The sequence below is a fragment of the Monopterus albus genome, unplaced genomic scaffold (genome assembly GCF_001952655.1).
Source record: "Monopterus albus unplaced genomic scaffold, M_albus_1.0 scaffold211.1, whole genome shotgun sequence".
Taxonomy (NCBI): Eukaryota; Metazoa; Chordata; class Actinopteri; order Synbranchiformes; family Synbranchidae; genus Monopterus; species Monopterus albus.
Window position 1 is genome coordinate 565250 of NW_018128091.1, and position 21823 is coordinate 587072.

The 21823-nt window shown below is 40.3% G+C and overlaps 1 protein-coding gene across 3 annotated transcripts; it reads left to right on the forward strand.

Moving 5' to 3' along the window:
- The first annotated feature begins 37 nt into the window (after positions 1 to 37).
- ift88 (intraflagellar transport 88 homolog) lies at positions 38 to 21773 on the forward strand. Of its 3 annotated transcripts, XM_020618893.1 has the most exons (26): positions 38 to 271; positions 531 to 593; positions 822 to 881; positions 1329 to 1382; positions 1673 to 1736; positions 2177 to 2246; positions 2671 to 2761; positions 3900 to 4004; positions 4505 to 4607; positions 4949 to 5295; positions 6409 to 6479; positions 7718 to 7804; positions 8864 to 8963; positions 9821 to 9907; positions 10053 to 10239; positions 10840 to 10948; positions 11092 to 11242; positions 11324 to 11439; positions 13205 to 13257; positions 13508 to 13573; positions 13664 to 13770; positions 15319 to 15391; positions 15775 to 15822; positions 17177 to 17200; positions 20708 to 20821; positions 21495 to 21773. In XM_020618893.1, the coding sequence occupies exons 1-26, from the start codon at positions 80 to 82 to the stop codon at positions 21614 to 21616; spliced, it is 2664 nt and encodes an 887-aa protein (XP_020474549.1). In that variant the 5' UTR covers positions 38 to 79; the 3' UTR covers positions 21617 to 21773. The 3 variants fall into 3 exon arrangements, with proteins under 3 accessions (XP_020474549.1, XP_020474550.1, XP_020474551.1); XM_020618894.1 differs by lacking the exon at positions 15775 to 15822; XM_020618895.1 differs by lacking the exons at positions 15775 to 15822; positions 17177 to 17200.
- The last annotated feature ends 50 nt before the right edge of the window (positions 21774 to 21823 follow it).

Here is a 21823-nt window from a genome sequence, read left to right on the forward strand (position 1 = left end):
TTCGACCAATTATGTTAACGGTACTGGACAATTGACGCACAAGTAACCAATCAGAAGATAGGAAAGTAGAGTCCCGGCCATGCTGATTTGGATTGTGGGATTAAACAAAGTATCTGCTATCACGTCGCTGAACTGTTTGTTTTCCATATTCGTGAACATTTCATGCCACCACTTCTCTGGAGACGGAGAAATGGAGCACGTGCATCTGGCAGTAGAGGAGGATGACCTTTATTCGGGTTACAACGACTATAATCCAACATTTGACTCTGATGTGAGTTAGCAGCTGTGCTGCATTAACGCTAGCTATCCCTGAGCTAAGCTAGTGTTATCGCTTGCATTCAACGCAAAGTTCACAGCTAATAGTGACACAATTAACATTAATACTAAATGCACTCCGAGCTAGAAAAGTGGCAACTGTCAACACGTCATTTAAAACAATTATGTTTGCTTGTGTGAGTACAAATGTAACTTTTGCATTGCATTGGTATGTAACGTCAAAGAATAAGGACTAATAAGTGTCCAATTTGAAGGAGTTGGAGAATGATGAGAGCTTCAAGCAAGCAGTGAGGTCAAGTCATGGACGAAGACCCCCGGTGAGTATCTGTGTCGTTATGTAATAGCAAGCAGCCGAGTGAACTCCCGTATGAACGCTCCCGAGTCGTTTCTATGGGAACCGTTCCCATCCTCCCCATTCTGCCGACATGCATGAACGCAGCATTAGTGCATGTGTGCCTGTGTACTGGGGGGTGGGGGGCGACAACGACACAAATGTTAAGTGCACTTATTTAATAATACTATCATCGTGTTTTTACATTTTCCAGATGACTGCTAAATTTCCTGGCACTTCCATGGGAGCTAGGCCTATAGCTTCTTCCTTTGGTGTAAGTACAATTAAACTTAATACATACTTTTGAGAGGTTACAGCACCTGCTGTAATCTAGCTAAAAAGCTTATTTTTTTGGAATCAGCACATCAAAATGACATTCTTGTCCCCACATACCTTCTTTAAACTATGAGTTCTTTGTTTAAAATGACATGAATTAGACAAAATGTATTGTAAGCACCTTTGCTGCTTATCGAGATTAAATCACATCACTGTGTGCAATTGAAGGCGATGATAGTTTTTATTGTGATCTATATTAAATCAAATTACAGGATAAACAGCACATAGTGGCAAAACACAATCACAGTAACCAAATAATGATGTTGAGCACATCAAATATACACTCTTTTCACTGCACATGCATTTAATTCATATTTGCATGTTAAATTATGTTGTCAGGGAAAGATACTTAAATTATTCTCACCTGTCTTGTTCTTATATGAAGACTCGGTTCTCTATGGCCTCTTCAATGGGCAGATCCATGACTGGAGCTATGCAGGTGAGAGGGATTGACCAGTAAGTATGCATAGATACTTGATGTATTTAATATGTGATTTTAAGTTGATTTGTATAAGTTTTGTTGTAGGTTCTAGTGGTTGTTTTACAAACCTTTGTTTGTTCACAACCTTTTTAATCAAAGCTCAATAACAGCCTCATATACTACTTAACATTAATTATAGTTTATTTATAGTATATTTTTGTGAAGAGCATAATTGCAAGGAAGCATAAGTGACAAGCCAACCCCGTATTTACATTGTTTGTTTTGGTTTTTGCTGCTAAATGTAACAGGATGGGACAGCCCGACCAATGACCGCTGTCAGAGCAGCAGGTTACACATCCTCCCTGACTCGTGGTGAGTTTAAGGAAGACATAGACATGCATGGTCTATCACAGCTATTTTAGTGAACCAATCTCTCTGGATGATCTGGATTTTGAATACCATGTGATGAGGGTTTGTCTTGTCACCCTGTGACTGCTCATTCTTATTGTATCAGCATTTTCCCCCATTTATTTACACATGCAAAATACTATTAACTTTTGTTATAAACACAGAGGGAAAATGTGAGGGAAAAGAGCAAAAGCCCTCAGAAGGGCTTGTCCATGGTACTCTCAGAAACATACCTTACTAAGGAAAAAGTAAATAACACAATGTTTACACAAACGTTGTGAAAGTTATAGACATAGTTGGTGTAGAGAGACAATGTAAGCACTCAGAGTAGTTATCCTCTTTCTGTTATACAGAAGGACAGATTATAGTAGCTGTCTAAACATTTTTTACTTTGTGTTTTGAAGGCTCAACCTTTGACCCTCTGGGCCAGTCCAGAGGCCCTGCTCCTCCACTTGAAGCAAAGAATGAGGACACGTGAGTTGTAACTTTTAAGACTGTTTTATCTTCTTCAGTGTTTATTTGAATATGATCTGGACATCAGCCAAACTCAGTATTTCCTCTTAACAGTGTGCAATGGGAAGAAAGGACGTTAATAGCTGTTGTATTGAAGCCGTTAAGCTTGTAATTTTAAGTATAAATATTTGAAAGCGAATGTATACATTTACATTTCAGTGTGGAATAAATAATAAATACATACATAAAATAGACTGTGCCATAGTTTATAGTTGTAACCTGATTAATCCAGTCAGACAGGAAGCGAAGGTTTTGTTACTCTTCTAACATGTAGTTGTAACCAAAATGTCTCTAAACAGCCCTGTTCTGGGCAGTAGGTAGGGAAATTGTTGTACTGTCAGGGAAAATTATCACACATTTTAATACATTGTTTGTGATCTTGCAGGCCTGAGGAGAAGATCAAGATCCTGGAGAGGAAAGTGAACCACCTGATAGAAGAGAGCTGCATGGCACAGAGCACTGGAGCCTTGCAACTGGTCAGACTCTGTCATTTGTTTGACATACTGTTTAGTCATAGTGGCTGTTGGGATTTTGAGAGAAGGGCCTCCAAGTGATGTAGTAAACAGTGTTTTAATTTTTGGTCTGCTACTTCTTTACTCCAGCACACTGGAGTGAGTATCAGGTTAAAGTATATAGTCTGAGGCCCCTTGTTTTTTCTACCAAATTCAACCCTGTAATAAAGCTTTTTATTGACTTTGTTAAACCCAGAAAAAGGTTGTTTGGCAAAATACCTAAAGTTGATCACCATTCTGAGTTGTTTTTTTATTTTTTATTTTATTTTTTTAAACCCCTGCCAAGGAGGTTATGTTTTTAGTTCCGTGCGCGCATATGTGCGTGTGTTTGTTGGTCAGCAGGATTACAGACAAATTGCTGGAGGGATCATCAGCATACTTAGTACAGACATTGGTGGGGAGCAATCCTAGAAGTGATTAGATTTTGGCTGAAAATTGTCAGAGGTCAAGGTCACACAAATAAATAAAAAAATAAAAAATCAAAAATCCCATTTTTAACATGGGGCAAAATGTTAAAAACCAATATCTCCATTAAACATTAGCAAAATTATTTGAAATGTGACACACATATGTAGGGTGGCAATGTCTATCACCAGACCAGATTTCATCCGGATCAGATCTGGATTCCTGATCTGACGTCCTTTTAAAGTTAACATAGAAATCCCCATTAAACGCTTATTTTCTGCCTTAATTTAAACAAAGATGGAACCCTGAAATGTTCAGGTACAATACACAGTATAACTGCTTATAATACCCTAAAAGATGATCCAGATCAAGGATTATAGGACACATTTTGTGTTGTTCCAGATGCCTTGTTTTTTTTCCTGGCAGAAGCACATGCGCTCACCGAGTGCTCATTTTTAATAGGATAAATGTGGGATAATTGACTGATTTGGAAAATTATTAGAAGAGACTGAATTTGTAATTCTTTGTGAAATACAACAGAATATCCATTACACTTGAAGCATTAAAAAAATCCTTAAAATCAAATGGTCCCTAGAAGTGCCTTGCCTGTGTTGGCAGATGAACAACCTTTACAGCATAAGCCAAGGACATATTATACTGACTTGTAGCATTGTTCATTTGTGATGCATTTGTGCAGGCTCTTGAAAAAGCCAAAGAGGCAGGGAGGAAAGAGAGAGCACTGGTGAGACAGAGGGAACAGTCTGGCAATGCGGACAACATCAATTTAGACCTCACCTACTCGGTAAGTAAGGCTGCTATATGTCAATGTGGTTTAGTGTTTGGAAACGAAGTGACATGGTGTGCCTAAGAAGCTCAAGTACCACTTTGGAAAACCCACAATTAAAGCCTGCCTTTTATTAAGTTTTCAAAGAAAATGGCTGCTGGTGTTTTCTTCTTTTTTTTTTTTTTAAGGGGGGCACCTCAGCCAGCCAGCCATCCTTTTTCATCTACTTCCCATATTTTTCAGAGTGTGTTGGCTTAATGCACCTTAGCGAGAGCAGGGTTTATTCTAGTACTTCACATGTTATAGGAGGACAGTACAGTACCGGATATCTGGTAGGATCTGATCCTCTGCTAGCAGGGAACATGTTTGATTTTGGGTGTGGACTTTACCACTCAGCTATATAGACACATCTAACAGGAGACAAATAAATCATTTTCAGTGTGAAATATTTCTTGATATCAGTGCTTGTCTTTTTTATTATTTGATTTAGAAATACTGAAAGTTTTTGTCATTACCAGGTTTTGCTCAACCTTGCCAACCAGTATGCGAACAATGAAATGTACCCAGAGGCCCTGAATACCTACCAGGTCATTGTAAACAACAAGATGTTCAATAATGCAGGTGAGCAGAGAGAAGTATGCTACAGCAAATATAATCTTGTAAAGTGCAGCACATCGATAGGAACGATTGGTAACTAGCAAGCATTTAATTTTAACTTGGTGAATAAAGACAACCTACTGTAGCTTTATATATAAACATGACTGGAACAGAGGCTTTGGCCATGTAGCCTTTTGGACAAAGGATGTTTGGTAGCATTTTTTGTGTCAGTGTATTCTTGTGTCTCCACCAGTGCTTGAAGTAGTCCCAGTTCACTGCCACATGAATTGTACTTGATACATTGACTTTGTTATGCTGTATTATGTATTTTATATGTTGCACTGCATGTGCTGCTGCTGTTCCAGGCCATCTGAAAGTCAACATGGCCAACATCTACTTCAAACTGAAAAACTACCCAAAAGCCATCAAGTTCTACCGAATGGCATTGGATCAGATCTCCAACGCTCACAAGGAAATGAGGATCAAAATTGTGCAGAATATCGGTATGGTTTTCGTCTGCACGGGCCAATATTCGGACGCCATAATGTCTTACGAACACATCATGAGTGAGAGCCCCAACATCAAGACAGGCTACAACCTCACCCTGTGCTACTATGCCATCGGTGATAAGGAAAGGATGAAGAAGGCCTTTCAAAAGCTCATCTCAGTCCCTTTGGGCATCAGTGATGAAGAGAAGTACATCCCATCTAATGTGAGTTACTGTATATGTACTCTCATAAACTTAGAGCATCTAATAAGCATCTGCCATTTCTCTGTGTGTATACATGTTTAAATGACCATCTTTATTTTTGGTGCAAGATGTCAAATGTTGGGCATTCCTAGTCTGCACTGATCAAAAAACCTTTTTCAGTCAAACATTGCTGTGATGTCTTTTTTTTGTGGTTTGCACATGTAGTGGGATGCATGAGGGTGGTGAAGCAGAAGTGTGAAGACCCATGCTAACCTTTTTGTTGCTCTTATTTTTTTAGCCAAACAGATTGAACTCGAACTTGCCTTTCCTTCATTTTCTAGATATAAATGGACCCAATATAATGCTCTGCCAGTTCGCAATAAGTAGCCCATGAGACTGAAAGTGCTGCTGCTGATTTTTCATTCAACTTTTAGCAGTTAATATTTGGGATCTAGTGGCTACATTTTTAAAACTATAAAGTTATAGTTCTCTTTCTAGAGGGTCTGTTTTACACCAATTCCCCTTATAGGTTTTGTCTTGCTGCATGATGTATTTTAGCTGGGTATCCACGTCATCACTGTATAATCATTTCAGTGTTTCCAAGATACATTGTACAACAGTCTTTGTCAGTGGCATATCCTTTTGCAATTTAAGAAAGAAAGGATATGGTTTACCTCCAGGTTATCACATGTACTCCAGCATAGTTGCTAATTTGCTGAAAATGATGCAGAATGTTACTTAAATAACCACATTCTGTATTGATGATGGCAGGGCAATTCCTGTTTTTGTCATCCAACTTCACATTGGAACTTTGTCTTGCTCAAAAAACTTAGAAGAAGGCGTCTGGACGTAGTTTTAGGTAGAAGATGTTTGAGCTCTCATCCAAGAGGCTTCATCAGTTCTGTCTGACTGGTGGTGAGTAGGAGGTATTTATCCCACTGGGTGGTTTATCAGTCCTTTGACAGCCAACCATGTCCTCTAACGACAGAGTGATGTGGTGTATGCAATTAAGAAGAGGTGAAACGTCTTCTACCTAAAACTATGTTCATACGCCTTCTGCTAAGTTTTTTTCAGTATACTATGACCTGGATGACTGAGAATTTGCACGGACATTTGTCCTGCTCACTCTTTCAGGATGACGCCGGCTCAAATATGGTCATCGAGGCCATTAAGAATGACAAGCTTCATCAGATGGAGAGAGACCTGTAAGAAACATCTCATACTACACAAGTGCACTTCCTTCAACAAAATATGATCACTGTCTTTGTCTTGTCAAATTGCAGACATGTCACCTTCTATTCTAAAGCACTGAGATTTTCTCCTCCTTACAAAACACCAGGACCACTGCATTTCTATTCCAAATCATACTGTTGATTTATATTCTCAAGGACAAAGTATGAAATGATGAAATGGTGTCACTTCCCTTAGAGCATATTTGTGATGGCAGTGAATGCTTTTATTTATTTATTTTTTGAGGACCATTATGTGACCACTTTGTCGTTGAGAGTATAGACAGTTTTACAGAACCCAGCTATAGGGCTGCCCCCTAATAGCCGAGTCATTAGTTGAGCCGTGTCAGTCAACTGAGACTCTTCTAGTTGAGCCTTTGTTTTTATCTTACTACATTTTACTTTTTGTCAGCCACTGTGCATTCCAGTAGAAGGTAGCCCCAGTAGGTAGTTTATCTTCTTCTTCTCATTTTGGTGTGCCAGGCAGAAATTTGCTCAATACTTCTCCTTGCGGTCGGGGTGGGGGAGATTGTCCAATGCATGGATGTACATTAAGTTCGGATCTATTTAGCAAAATGCAGAACAAGCAGAAAAGGATAACAAAGCCCGCTAGGACAGATCACATAACGGTGATATTTATACGTTATTAGAAGTTTTTTTTAAACATTGTGGTCTCCTTTTACAAGAGAAAAGACCAACGATTGTGACGATGTGGCTGGTTTCGAGTAGCCTAATGTTATGTGAGTCCAGTTTATTCATCTCTGTTAAAGTATAACAAACAGCCATTTATCAACTGTTTCTGTGACGTGCATCCATCCAAACAGAACTGGGAAGCTAACAAAGTTACACGGGGAAAACATTTCGCTGAAGAATTATAAATAAAAGTTATGTTCTCAGTGCAAGCTGGCACACATACATCAAACGCACAGTAAAATAGCCTATAATAGCATAGTTTCAACAGAAATACAAGTTTGCTGCCTGTCTGATTATCCTGACAAATTTATATGGCAGTCTGACATTGATTTATTTATTTTTTTGGGACAGTCTAGGCTGTATAAGAGAGAGAATGAAGAGCTGACTGACAGTCGACTGACACACTCCCTATTTGGGTACAGCCCTACCCAGCTGTCAGTGCACCATTTCCCCCCTATGAAGTTGTAATATGTGGTTTTGTACCATTCATTTCCTGCTCTTTCTGTGTATACTGTACATAGAAAAGTCCTGGCTGAGAAGTACATCATGACCGCAGCCAAGCTCATCGCTCCTGCTATTGAGACTTCTTTTGCAGCTGGATTTGACTGGTTTGTTACTGTTGTTCATATTCAAATCTTAACACCAGAGGGCATTCAGTGTACAGCTCTGTGTAGTCCTTTGACTCAGAATTACTAAAACCTGATTTTTATGTGGGTGTTATTAGAGAGAGAAACTGGCAGGATGTTACTGGATGTCTTTAGTGTTTTCCCTTGGTGCAGGTCCGTTTAATCAGATTTAAAATTGTTGTGGATTTCCTGGTCAGTTATGTGCTTCTAAAGGCAAATATGAAAAAATGAATAACGGTAGATCACTGTTTCTGCACAATTGCAAGCCCAGAGAGATAGCAGATTAGTTTGTCAGATGAAACGTTTGGGGAAAAATGCTACTGAGATGAGCCAGAAATGAGAATAATTAGATTGTATGTTTTTGACTGGGCAGCATAAGGAGTGTCTTGCTACTGTAGTAATTGTATATGAGGGTGAAGTGAATCTTCTCCCTTTCCTGATTTTCACACGCATGTAACTGTGGCTCTGGAGGTAGAGTGGTTCGATTTCAATTCTCCCCAGTCCACAAGTTGCTCCTGATGGCCAGAGCAGCACCTTGCAGGGACAGCACCACCATCACTGTGTGTGTGTGTGTGTGTGTGTGTGTGTGTTGGCTCCACAGATGGCTTCCACTGTTCTGTACCGGAGGCAAATTCCTTGTGTGTGTAACATACTTGACCAATAAAAATGATTATCATTAAAACTCAGCCCCCCTGTGACCCCGTTCGGGGCTAAGCGGTATAGAACATGAGATGAGATGAGATCATTAAAACTAACAGTAAATTTCAATACCATTTAACAGGATGTTATTCCTATAGCTGGTTTTTTGTAAGTGAGTACAGCCACCAGTAGCTGGTCGTTCCTCTGGAAATGTATCAATTGGATCAGAACCTTATTATACACAGTTAAACGTATGTCTTGACACTCAGGTGTATTGTTTGCAAACAAAATTAAAATGTAGCCTGGACAGCAGTTAGATTAAATCAGTACTTACACATGAGCATCAAATGATATGTGATATGATACATAAAGTGTTGTACCGTGCATGTATGCCTCCCCCAGGTGTGTGGACATGGTGAAAAGTTCTCAGTATGTGGAGCTTGCCAATGATCTAGAGATAAACAAAGCTATCACCTACATCAGACAGAAGGACTTTAACCAGGTGAGTGTGTTTGTCTGAGCAGCATTAAGGACAATAACACCCAGTTTGAGGTGTCACTTCTGTGGTCTGTGGCAGGTAGTGGACACAACAGGAGCAGAGTAGAACTACAAACTTCACCTACCACTCTTGATGTTTTACCTCCACACTGAGATTCAGAGCTTTATAAGACATCAAAATAATGTTTGGTGACTTGCCTAAGTGGCAATTATGTTAGGTTAATGCAACACCCAGACCCAAGCTTGCGAATATTTGCCACTTTGTAGTAGATTACATATTTGAGAACATGCCGATCTCGAAGTTTAAAATCAAAAGTTCAAATCAGACTTTTCATGTGACCTCTTAAAAGTAAAAGATCAGTAATAGTAACTCACAGGTTTAACATCTAATGCATGTATGTGGTGCTTTTACACTGTTTACAGATGGTAGTGGTATAACTTGTAGCTGTAGCCTAGCTGGTGCACTGTCAGTGCTAACCTTTTAGTGATGCTGGAGAATATCCTCAATATATAAGGGACTTTTAGTGGCATATTTGAAAAACGTCATGTTGTGGTAAAAATTCTAATCTGGATTTAATGTGCTTTGCTTCCTTTACTGGTTTACTTTATAAACTATAGTTTAATAAAATGTACATTGAACTACATATTTGATATAAAGTATTCTAGTATTTGCTTATACAGTATGAAGAATATTTACTGAAAATGTGTACAGTAAAAGTGGTTTTTATGTTTGTAGGTGTGTTGCATACTGGGTAAAATGGCTTTCATTTCAGTTTACGGTATTTCTGATCACATGCTAGTACACTAGAAGAAAACCAGTGCAAAGTGTTGTTTTGACAGATTTTTACAATGTATTATCAGGCAATGGAAACTTTGAAGACATTTGAGAAGAAGGATAGCAGAGTGAAGAGCGCTGCAGCCACCAACCTCTCTTTCCTCTACTTCCTGGTAAGATCTTATTAACTAATCAAAAGGCTCTCAAATCAGACACTGTTTGCTGTGGAGGATACTTGAAGCTTGACCATCCTGTTGTAAAGTTGGCTAAATCATGGCAACAATTAACGGCTACCCTCTAATACTTTACCTGTTACAGGAGAAGGACTATGACCAAGCCAAGCGATACGCTGACCTCGCTATGAATGCTGATCGCTACAACCCAGCAGCGCTTATCAACAAGGGCAACACAGTCTTCGTCAAACAGGACTATGAAAAGGCTGCAGAGTTCTACAAAGAAGCACTAAGAAATGATTCCTCCTGCACTGAGGCCCTCTATAACCTGGGTACATGATACAAAACAGTGGTGCAGGAAACACACACAAAGTACACAAGGATCAGCCATTCATGACTGCCATGCAGAAAAGTCCTGTAGAGAAGACAATTCTTCTCATAAAGGGCTCTTGTAAAGTCGTACTAATGACATCTCCACAACAGTCACTTGACATCACTCAGTTAACAGCTTTCCATAAGATTAGCACATTCATCCAAAATCATTTTAGTAATTTGGTATGCGTGAGCCATGGTTATCTGCCTGGTAAGTTTAAACACTGAAGTGTCTGAGGTTGAGTCAATGTCTCAGGAAGTGACAGAGCTCAAGCTTCTATCTTCAAAAGTCTCTCAGTCATTTTTAGTTGCCTAGAATCTATCTGGAGTTCTGTTTTCCTACTGTGTAATTAAGCCATCAGAAATAGGTTCATGACCTGTTTAGAAAAGCAGTCGACATGAAAAATGTCCAGTGAATGTATGTCAAGCGCACTTTCAGGATTTGATGTGTCAAAGAAACCTGATACCAATACAGTACATCTGGATAGGGTCCATGTCAGATGAGCTATGGATTCAAAGTATATAAGTTGATTGACAGTTTTGGTTCCTGTTTGCACCAGGTCTAGCCTATAAGCAACTAAATCGTCTGGAGGAGGCTCTGGACTGCTTCCTGAAGCTCCATGCCATTCTGCGGGACAGTGCCCAAGTCATGTACCAGCTGGCCAGCCTGTATCCTACTGATAAAATGTGTGATTTGTTGTTTTCGGGGGCGGTTAACTGATCATCATTCCTCAGTAGATGTTGCTGGGATGGTATTTATTTAGGGTTCAAACCTGTGTACCTGCTGTCAGTTCTTGACACACTGGTCTCAGTTATGAGCTTCTGGAGGATCCCCAACAGGCAATCAAGTGGCTGATGCAGGTCATCAGTGTGACTCCCACCGACCCCCATGTACTTGCCAAACTGGGAGAGCTACATGATGGTGAGGGGGACAAGTCCCAGGCTTTCCAGTGCTACTCTGAGGTACGAGGAGCACAACAAAATGTTTGTTAAATTTGACATGTCAGCACTGTTGAACCATAAGTGGGTTGTGTTACTGTTCAGTCCTTCAGGTACTTCCCTTCCAACATTGATGTGATTGAGTGGCTTGGAGCTTACTACATCGAGACACAGTTCTGTGAGAAAGCCATTCAGTACTTTGAAAGAGCCACACTTATACAGTAAGTGAACGCTAGTTATAGTACTTTAGAAGAAGTCCCAAGGGTTCCAACACAGTCCCAACACTTTTCCTCCGTTCCTCAGGCATCTTCTCACTCTCTAAAATCCTGTTGAGCAAGCTAGAGTTTCTATCTAGTTTGTTCAACAGGATTTTAGAGAGTGAGAAGATGCCTGAGGAATGGAGGAGAAGTGTACTAGTGCCGATCTTTAAGAACAAGGGTGATGTGCAGAGTTGTAGCAACTACAGAGGTATAAAGTTGATGAGCCACACAGTGAAGCTATGGGAAAGAGCAGTGGAAGCTAGGCTAAGAAAGGAAGTGGATATCTGTGAGCAGCAGTATGGCTTCATGCCCAGAAAGAGCACTACTGATGCAGTTTTTACTCTGAGAATGTTAATGGAGAAGTATAGAGATGGTCAGAAGGAGCTGCATTGTGTCTTTGTGGATTTAGAGAAAGCGTACGACAGAGTGCCGAGAGAGGAGCTATGGTACTGTATGAGGATGTCAGGAGTGGCAGAGAAGTACGTCAGAGTAGTTCAGGATATGTATGAGAGGAGTATGACAGTAGTGAGATGTGCTGTAGGTCAGACAGAGGAGTTCAAGGTGGAGGTTGGGCTACATCAAGGATCGGCTTTGAGTCCCTTCTTGTTTGCTATGGTGATGGACAGGTTGACAGATGAGGTCAGACAGGAATCTTCGTGGACAATGATGTTTGCGGATGACATTGTGATCTGTAGTGAGAGCAGAGAGCAGGTGGAGGAACACCTGGAATGGTGGAGGTCTGCTCTGGAAAGAAGAGGCATGAAAGTCAGTCGTGGTAAGACAGAATAAATGTGTATGAACGAGAGGGAGGGAAGTGGAACAGTGAGGTTACAGGGGGCTGAGGTCAAGAAGGTGCAGGAGTTTAAGTATTTGGGGTCAACAGTCCAGTGTGATGGGGAGTGTAGGAAAGAGGTGAAGAGGCGAGTGCAGGCGGGTTGGAGTGGGTGGAGAAAGGTGTCAGGAGTGTTGTGCGACAGAAGAGTGTCAGCAAGAATCAAAGGAAAGGTGTACAAGACAGTAGTGAGACCAGCTATGCTGTATGGGTTAGAGACTGTAGCAGTGAGGAAAAGACAAGAGGCAGAGATGGAGGTAGCAGAGATGAGGATGTTGAGGTTCTCTTTAGGAGTGACCAGGATGGACAGGATTAGGAATGAGCACATCAGAAGGACAGCTCAGGTCAGCTGTTTTGGGGACAAGGTCAGAGAGGCCAGATTGAGATGGTTTGGACATGTGCAGAGGAGGGATAGTGGTTATATTGGTAGAAGGATGTTGGAGATGGAGCTGCCAGGCAAGAGGTCACGAGGAAGGTCAAAGAGGAGATATATGGATGTGCTACAAGAGGACATGAAGTTAACTGGGGTGAGAGTAGAGGATGCCGAAGATAGTTAGGTGGAAACAGATGATTCGCTGTGGCGACTCCTAATGGGAACAGCTGAAAGTAGAGAAAGAAGTCCCAAGGGTTGTTCTGTTATTTTGATAAATATCTAATTATGTTGTCTGGACTTTTCTGACAAAAAAGTGATTTGTGTCTTATTTCTTCTTGTTGCAATTGCTGTAGTCTTTTCTAATCAACCATGTAGCTGTTTTTATTTTTCCCTTGAACAACAAGGACAGATGATTTTGTTTAGTTTCCACCTGATTTCAGGTATGGTTTTTAGCAATCTCCTTTTTAAAAAGCGTGTGGTTTTTGTTCTTATTGAGTGAATGTCTGTCTGCTCTGTCTCAGACCAACTCAGGTGAAGTGGCAGCTAATGGTGGCAAGCTGTTACAGAAGAAGCGGTGAGAATGGCTTCTGTTCTTGTTTGTGCCATTGTATAACATGGCAGTTACTTGCTGTAACTGCCTTTTCTCTGCCTGTCTGATACAGAAAATCAGATCATATAAGCAGAGAAATTGTGTAGTGAAGTTATGTTTGTTTCGCTAATTTTGAGGAGGCAAGCGTTGGAAAAAGGATTCGCTATTTAACTTAGCAGTTTCAGAACCACTGACCTAGGGTTAAACAAAGATCTGTTTCTTTTTTTCTTTACAGGAAACTACCAGAAAGCTCTGGAAACATATAAAGACATCCACTGCAAATTTCCTGAAAATGTGGAATGTATGTTTGTTATACAGTTTTACTCTCAGAAAATACATCCATTGATCAGAGTTTGAAGAAAATAAAACATCTGTATGTGTTTGTGTCCAGGTCTGCGTTTCTTGGTGAGGCTTTGCACAGACATAGGATTGAAAGAAGTCCAAGAATATGCTACCAAGCTGAAGAAGGTGGAGAAGCTGAAGGAGATCAGAGAACAGGTATATGTTTCCTGGCTGTCACACCTTTACAGTTTTCTTTAAAACAGCAGTTTATATACTTTTGTGTGAATAAATGATGTGTTCTGCTCACCAGCTCTTACAGCCTGATAGTTTTTCTCCTCCCTGTGGGCAGTCTATGGCAGCTTTTACAGTTGTCATCACTTGCTTTGGAAAATGTGGCACACAGGAAGCTATTTATTTTACAGCTGTGAATTTTGTTAGGAAAAAAACTAAAGAGGAGGAATTGGCAGGAATCTCAGTGATTAACAGCGTTTAATGCATAACTTGAAACACGTCTAGTATGTTGACTTCAGATACTTGTACACAAAGTAACCTTTTATGATATAACATTCAAATGAGGTAATACATCTGAATAATATTAACATTTTGCGGCCTCATAAGTGATCTGCTTATTTTGCAGTCATGCATTAGACCTTTCAGGAGCTTTCATTAACCGTCTTTTCCTTTAATCAGTGCCACAGGTGTAGCTTACCTGCTGCAAGGTTGGCCTACTTTTACTGTAAGACCTACAGAGGGCAAACGTGTCATTTTGTCACTGCAGCTCCACAAATGCATGGAGGAGCTGTTTTCCTCTTTAGTTTTGGAGAATTAAAGATCTGATGCTGCATACAGTTGTTTGGGTTGTGTAGTGTCACCTGAAACATCTCGGTGAGCCTTGGTCCTGTGGAGGTATCTGAACCTAAACAAGATGAGGAGGATGACTTCTTCACATTACAGCCAGCTGCTCTTAAATCAGCCCAGAGTCGCTGTTGGACCGGAGACGTAGACTGAGCTAGAGGGTTGAATCATTAATCCCAAATTCTCCGAACTGAACAACAGTGGAAAAACTGATCCCACTAATAAAACTGTGTAGTATAAGAAGAGATGACTGAGAGAATGATTAAAAACTAATCAGTGAAGAAGATTAAATTACTGCCCTGTCTGATGCTTTGTTTATGCTCTTACAGTAGTTTTCCATGGCAGTTCTCATACATTTGCAGTGTTTCCCACAGAATCGGATTCAATCTGGGGGGGCAGCTCACGTGGGGGTTGGGGGGCTGGGCTTTCATAATTGTGTTTTTTAATTAATATAGTAATGCATATATATAGTAATATATATGTATAGTAGGCTACCTCTGTGCTGTTCATATGCCCTGACCTCTTGCAGTAGAGGGCTCCCCCACAGCCCCTCTTCTCAACACAAACTGGAACTGTAAGACCTGTTTACATGTGCTATTTAATTTAATTTAAGTATCAAATTCCACTTGAGTATTTATTTAAATGTCTCTGCTTAGTTTTTTAAATACAGAATTAGTTTATCAGTTTATGTAGTTTATTTAAACTTTATGAGACACAGTAGGAGAGATGAATAAAGAGGGGAAAAAGCACATTATGTGGAGTGCACATTAGAAACCTATTCTGATTTTAGATCTGTACATAGCAAAGACAGTTGAATTAATTAATTAAAACCCCGCTCATAGTTCTGTTTAGAATTATTTATGCCCTCGTCTTCATCAACTCCCCTCGTTGCTCTCTCTCTTCCACCAGAGGGTGAAGTCGGGGCGGGAAGGCAGTGCCAGAGGTCGGAGAGAAGGCAGAGAGGGCAGCGCAGGGAGTGCCGGTGAGTCACTAGTCACCACAACATACAGGGCTCCTGCTGTATTGTGTACCTGTCTTCATACATGCATTTACACTTTTAACAGCACAAACCTGAATCTTCACATTAAAGAAACATATATGGAAAAGTGTGCAGACACCGTGAACATAACATTTACCGTTTAGTAACACTTAACTGTTTATCCAGAAACTCCAGCAGCCATCAACCATGAGCATGACTACATGGATTGTAAGAATGTGTAGGTTTCTGTTTCCAGCATCAGTAGGCCTACTGTATATATTCAGTACTGTTTAGTTAGCCCACCCTCATTCTAAGTCTGTTTTGATCATGTACATCACCACTTTCCTCTCTTTTCTATCTGCTGTTCACATGCTGCTGGTCATTAGATGTCTCCACACCTGTTGTCACCTCTCCTAAGAAAGCCAGCATCATGGGTATACCTCAGTACACTACACAGAGCCTGGAGTAAAGCCTTTAGTTGTATTGTTACCAAGTCAAGTCAAGAATCTTTGTCATTATGCATAGCACAATGACATTTTTTCCAGCAGCTCTCGTCTTAACAGACCCATTATTTACATAACACACAATTGTATAAGTCAATATAAAATCATGAGCAAATAAAAAGGGATGTATGAGACCTAATCAGGTCAGCAGCATGTGTCATTTTAATTCCATAAGAGGAACTGTTAGGAAGATACAGCCACACATCCAAATCCAGCCTGCGATCCCACAGCAGCCCTGGCCAGGCCAAATGTATTTTCATGGTACAAATTGACAGTCTGACTGGATCGACTGATTCCCTGCATCCTTTCCTTGAATTTTACATATCGCAGGACCTTACAGAAGCAGTTTCAGAGCAATCATGTTGTTAAGCATCCTTTTTGAAAGTTTATTAAACGTTTGGGTAGGACTTAAAAGTTTAAATATTTAATGGGATTTTAAAAATACATTGTAGCTCTCTGGACAGCGACTAGTGTACATTGGGGAAATGGTAGCACAAATTTTTCAATGTGATGCAGACAAATCGTTTTGCTGCTAGTGCATGTTAGCTTTAGCGTAATAGACCTTTATGATTTAAATGCACAGCACAGAAAAGACACGTGTATTCTCATTCTAAATTTTCCTCACCTGACTCCTCCTCTACTCCTAAAACTGTAAAAGCCAACTCCTACGGAATTATTTTCCAATACGTCCAGCCAGTTTTGATGCATGAGGGTTAAAGTGGAGTGACAGTGACAGTGTAGCCAAGACTTTTTAGGAGGCCTGCCGACACTGAGCTTCAGGTCACAGCTGATGCCACAGAAGACAAACGTCCACAGTTTTATTACTCCTTCACTACAGATCCACAACAAATACACACTCTAGATTGGCTTCAACACTGGAAAGCTGGCTGCCTGGCTCATTGACAAATTTCAGATGCGATCCAGACAAACTCAGGAGTTGCCAACAAGTGTAATGAGGCCCAGCTTTGCTCTGCTATACAGCTGAATGTCTGTAGTGTCCTATGATGTAGCTAGATACATTGATCAGGTACCTGCTGATGTGTCTGCTGCTCCACCCTTCTAAGCCTTCCATTATTCCCCTGTGTCATCATAAATTAGATTAGATGACCATAAATTAGTGCTTTTGACCAGTAGTTTTGTAATGCCAGTGCTGTAACTGGGTCAGTTAAAACAAATGGTTACGGGACGTTTTTCAACACGGTCTCACATGTTTGATTTCTTTTTTTTTTTGTACCACTGAGTATTAATTATGACAATTTTTGATGACTCTTCTCACTTTCTTAAGGCATATCAGAGGATGTCAAAGCAGGTGAGCAGGGGGATGTTATCAAATACCAAAAGATGTTTTCAGAAGCTGTCATTGCACATAGCAGAAATATTACTTCTCTGTCTGTCTGTGCTCTTTTCAGTTCTACTCTGTAATGTTTATTTTTGTCTGTTTGTCTGGGTCCTCTGTCATCATCTGTATTCTTACTCTGCTTCCTCTTCGCTGCCCAGTAACTCAATCTGAGTCTAAACAGCTTGGTCCACTGTGAGTTTCAGGGAGAGGCTGTGTTTTGAAAACTAGTAAGAGAAACGTGCAGGCTCAGAAGATGGCACTGCTAGCCATTTGTTCATAAGATACTTTTTACAAAGAGATCTCACTATTAGTCATTTCTCAGTTGTCATCCAGAGAGATGTCAAATCTGCAGATTAACAAACTGCTCAATAATAAAACCGTGTCTTCTCTTTACTGAGTCTTTGAAAATAAGATCTCATGTTGAATCAGTTCTTTTCTTTTTGTCCTACTCCTTCTTACTGACACATCTTACTGTCCCCACTGTGATTTTGCAGAAACTCTAGGATTTTCTTTTTTTGGAATTGACGTTGAAAATATAAACACAAATGCAATGAAACAAACAATTTTGGGATGCTACCAAACCATCTTAGTGACCGGTGACTTTAAAAAAATAAATACTGAACTGGGTGGGTTTTCCCTTTAAGGGACCAGATTCCAGTAGAGAAACCCAGTGAAGAAAAAGTTTTCTTTTCTGGCTTTTTCCCTACTGTGTGAAAAAATTAATATTAATCATTTTTACTGCTTAAAACCATCTGACTGAAGCATTGCCAGTGACACAGCACCAAGTGAGTGACTTTTTCCATAGGCATAGTTGGGAAACCCAAATATAATGTTCAAATTCAAATGTATTTGTATAGTGTCAAATCACACCAAAAGTGATCTCAGGACACTTTACAAAGTAATGTACAAAGTATTATCACTATTATTATGGTGGAAAACCCAACTAATCCCCCTTGAGCAGCACTTTGCAACAGTGGGGAGGAAAAACTCCCTTTATTGGAAGAAACCTCCGACAGACCCCGGCTCTTGGTGGGCGGCCTTCTGCCTCGACCGGTTGGGGTGAGTGGATAGAGGAGAGACAAAAGAAGAAAAGCAACAAGACACAACAATCAAAGAGAATTCACTTAAAAACTCTGAATAAGGAGCAGGTGGACGGTATACAATAACAAACAGAACAGGCTTTTGAGTTTTCCAGTTTGGGTGTGAGAGACTCAGAGTGAGACTTTCAAATGAGTTATAACTATGTTTAGGTCTAGAGTTGATTAATAGGCTTGAGTCAAAGATCGCTGCCACACCTCCACCTCGGGCTGTGACATTTACTGTGACCAGGTGGAGTGGATTCATTTAGGCTGACATATTCTTCCTGCTGTAACCATGTTTCAGTAAGACACAATAAGTCAATGTGACGTTCACTTATCAAATCATTCACTAACGAGAGATTTAGATGAGAGAGATCTGATATTTAATAGTCCACATTTGATTGTACTGTTGTTTGGTTCTATAAGAAGAGTCGTCTCCATTTTAATTAGGTTCTTATGAATAACTCCTCTGGAGTTGATTCTTGATTTGTATGTTGTGGTCAAAACACCTGAACCTAGTCCAGAAATCTTCTGACAGGCTGCTGTGATGTTAGACTGTGTTTGCACTGGCTGCTCTCACAGACGAGAGAGAACAATCACCCAGACCTCTTTCAGATATCTGAGAAAATCCCGTAGGCACCTGAGAGTTTTCCATCTTTTCTGTAATGTCTGCATATTTGCAGGGCAGCACACTGTGAGTGTGCAGATTTGCAGCTCTCAAGTCACAGACTGTTGAGGCAAAGGGTTTTTTATCTCATGCATCCAAACCTGGGTCATTTTTTGATGTGAATTTGGCAAAGAGGGTGAAAATATGCGGCTCTTCCAATTCCCTCTACATTTTTTTTTCAGTTCTGTTTTTTTAATCACAACTTTTGTGCTGTTATTCTTCCTGTTCACACTCATATAGGTTATAGTTGCACCCACAGTGACTTTTTGAAGGATGTAACCAAATGTGTCTTGTAAATGCTGTACAGTATGTTTAGATTGAAGCAGCTGTTAGTCAGTGCTCCTTGCCTATAAATTTAATGTTTTTAGCCTCCTGTGACCTTCCTAGTGTTTTTCCAAATAGGTTTGAGGCACAAAGTGAGTTGCAAAATCAGGAAGTTGATCCATCCACACTGATCCACATCTCTGTCAAGACCTTGCTGAAATATTATTTGCGTTCTTGCTCTGGTGCTGTATAAAACCTACTCAATTTACCTTTAATTGTGGAAACCAGATTAGTTTTAAGTCCATTCTGTCATGTCACCTCTCTTTTCTGTCCTCCAGTTGTATGTTATAAAACAAAGGCCACTGAGATTGTTCAAGAAAAGAAAAGGAATGGGGGGAAAGTATTTTCCAGTACATTTCATTTTGCCAGCAGTTTGTGAAGTCTCATGTGAAATATGTGGGACTGTGAGTGAAGGTGAAACACCGAGCTGCCCTCTCCTTCCTGTTTTTCTGCCGTTGCCCTCGTCAGTTTCCAAGGCTACCTGGCAGCCATATGTGTTGGCTACTGCCGTCTGTAGTCATGTCTGTTCACTCTTCAGAGCGCTTTGTCAGCCTGAGTCATCTGAACCTTAAACAAACACACACATGTTGTATTTATTTCATTTTGTGAAGAGTGCTATATAATAATTGGGAGTGAATTTGGATACAGCCAGCATTTTGTTTGGAAAAAACTTGTTGTAACAATACCATCTTTTACATATTGAAATATGTTAAAAGTTTAAATTGACATGTTTGGACCTCGACCTGCGATGCTGTACGTCAGGCAAAATAAGCTCGGGAACCTGTGTGCTAAGGCATCTCATTGCCTTAACAGACATACAGTACACACACCCTCTCATACATGTGCATTTCATAACATGCTGTCAGCGTGAGATAAAGATCTCACATCTCCACCATGTTATAAAGCATAAAGCAGCTCAGTTTGAGTCTGACCATTCATTGTTGAGTTTTAGTTCAAATGAACTTGTTAAGGATGCCAATAGTTGTGGAGTTTCTTGCACCATATTGGACGTTGTCATACACAATAACAGCAGTAATATGAACTATCCTAAAATGTTTGGAAATGCATGTAAATGTACCTGGAGGACAGACATGCAAGTTAGGTTAAGTAATGATTCTCTCTGGTGTAATGGATATAAATGTTTGGCATATAGTGTTGCTCAGCTGGTAAATGGGGAGAAATAATCTGCTGCTGAATGATTGCGTGACCTAGTTATCAGCATTCATTTTAAAATGGGTTCATACACTGGGAAAGTTCTGCACGTCATTTATATTCAAACACACACACTACAGTCACAGACGCCCTGATGTTAGTCGTCACCAGAGCCAACAACAGATTCTGTGTTTTCCTTTAAATCACTCATATTCCAGTGCATTTGCTAAATTTCAGTGTGCGTGCTTTGTGCAGACAGCGGCCGCAGCAGCAGCAGCAGCAGCACTAAAGGAGAGCGGCTGAGTGCCAGGATGAGGTCACTTCCTCCTTCCAGTGAGCCCTATGACGGCAGCAGCCCAAAAGAACTAGGTGAAGAATATTTTCTCTCTAAACACCCCTGTAGTTTATTAACGTCACAAGCTTTTTTGCTCATCTTTGAACCTTTTGTGCTCTAGACTGTCCTTCAGTCATCAGTGTGTGTTCTTACATACAGCAGACAATTAAATTATTTAAATTATTTGACCAGTTTTCAGAGAGAATCTGATTGTCTTGGTGCCAACAACACACAAAGTTGCTTCTTAGTGTGTAGATTTTCACACAGCAAGGACACCAGTGGACTTTTAATGTTCCTTGAAATTGCTGTAACCCCTTTTATACTTCAAGCTGACAGTTACAAATTGTTAGCATGTTAGAACAACACAACAGAAACATGATGCTTAAACCCCATAGAAGTCCAATATGGAGTAGATGGACTGATGGGGTTTTGATTTGCCCTGCTGCATACAGTTGCATATTAATAGGGTAAGGTTTATTTTGCATTTACTATGAGTGTACGTCATCTTTTGTCATGGAGGTCATGGTGGGACATAAGGCAGTCCTAGTAGCTCTTGTGTCCTCCCTTTTTTTTGTGGGTTATTAATTATGGGTAGGATGTGAAAGACAGTACAGTACACTACAGTACTCGGTTAACATTTATGTATTTGAAATCAAGCTTAAAAGGTAAATCTAGTTTCACATCTCCTATTGTTCCTCTCATGTGTAGACGCGTCTTATGTCGACCCACTGGGGCCTCAAATGGAGAGACCAAAGACAGGGGTCAAGAAGCGTGTGGAGGAAGATGATTTTGCAGATGAAGAGCTGGGAGATGACCTGCTGCCGGAATAGCTGCTTCGACCATCTGCCTTCACTGCAGAGTGCGACTGATCTTATCTTTTGTCACTTGTGCAAGGCAAGGGCACAAAGTTTCACAACAAAAGCAAAAGATTCACAAAGATTTTGCAAATACCAAACATTTCACAATAAACACTATTGTTCATGGAAACGATGACCATGTCCGAGTCTTGGAGTGAGATGTCTTTACCTCTAAGATGT

Coding starts and splice junctions, on each gene's coding strand:
- ift88 (XM_020618893.1), top strand. CDS start 80: ATGCTGATTTGGATTGTGGGATTAAACAAAGTATCTGCTATCACGTCG. Junction 272..530: donor ATCCAACATTTGACTCTGAT/GTGAGTTAGCAG, acceptor TCCAATTTGAAG/GAGTTGGAGAATGATGAGAG. Junction 13,574..13,663: donor ATTTCCTGAAAATGTGGAAT/GTATGTTTGTTA, acceptor GTTTGTGTCCAG/GTCTGCGTTTCTTGGTGAGG.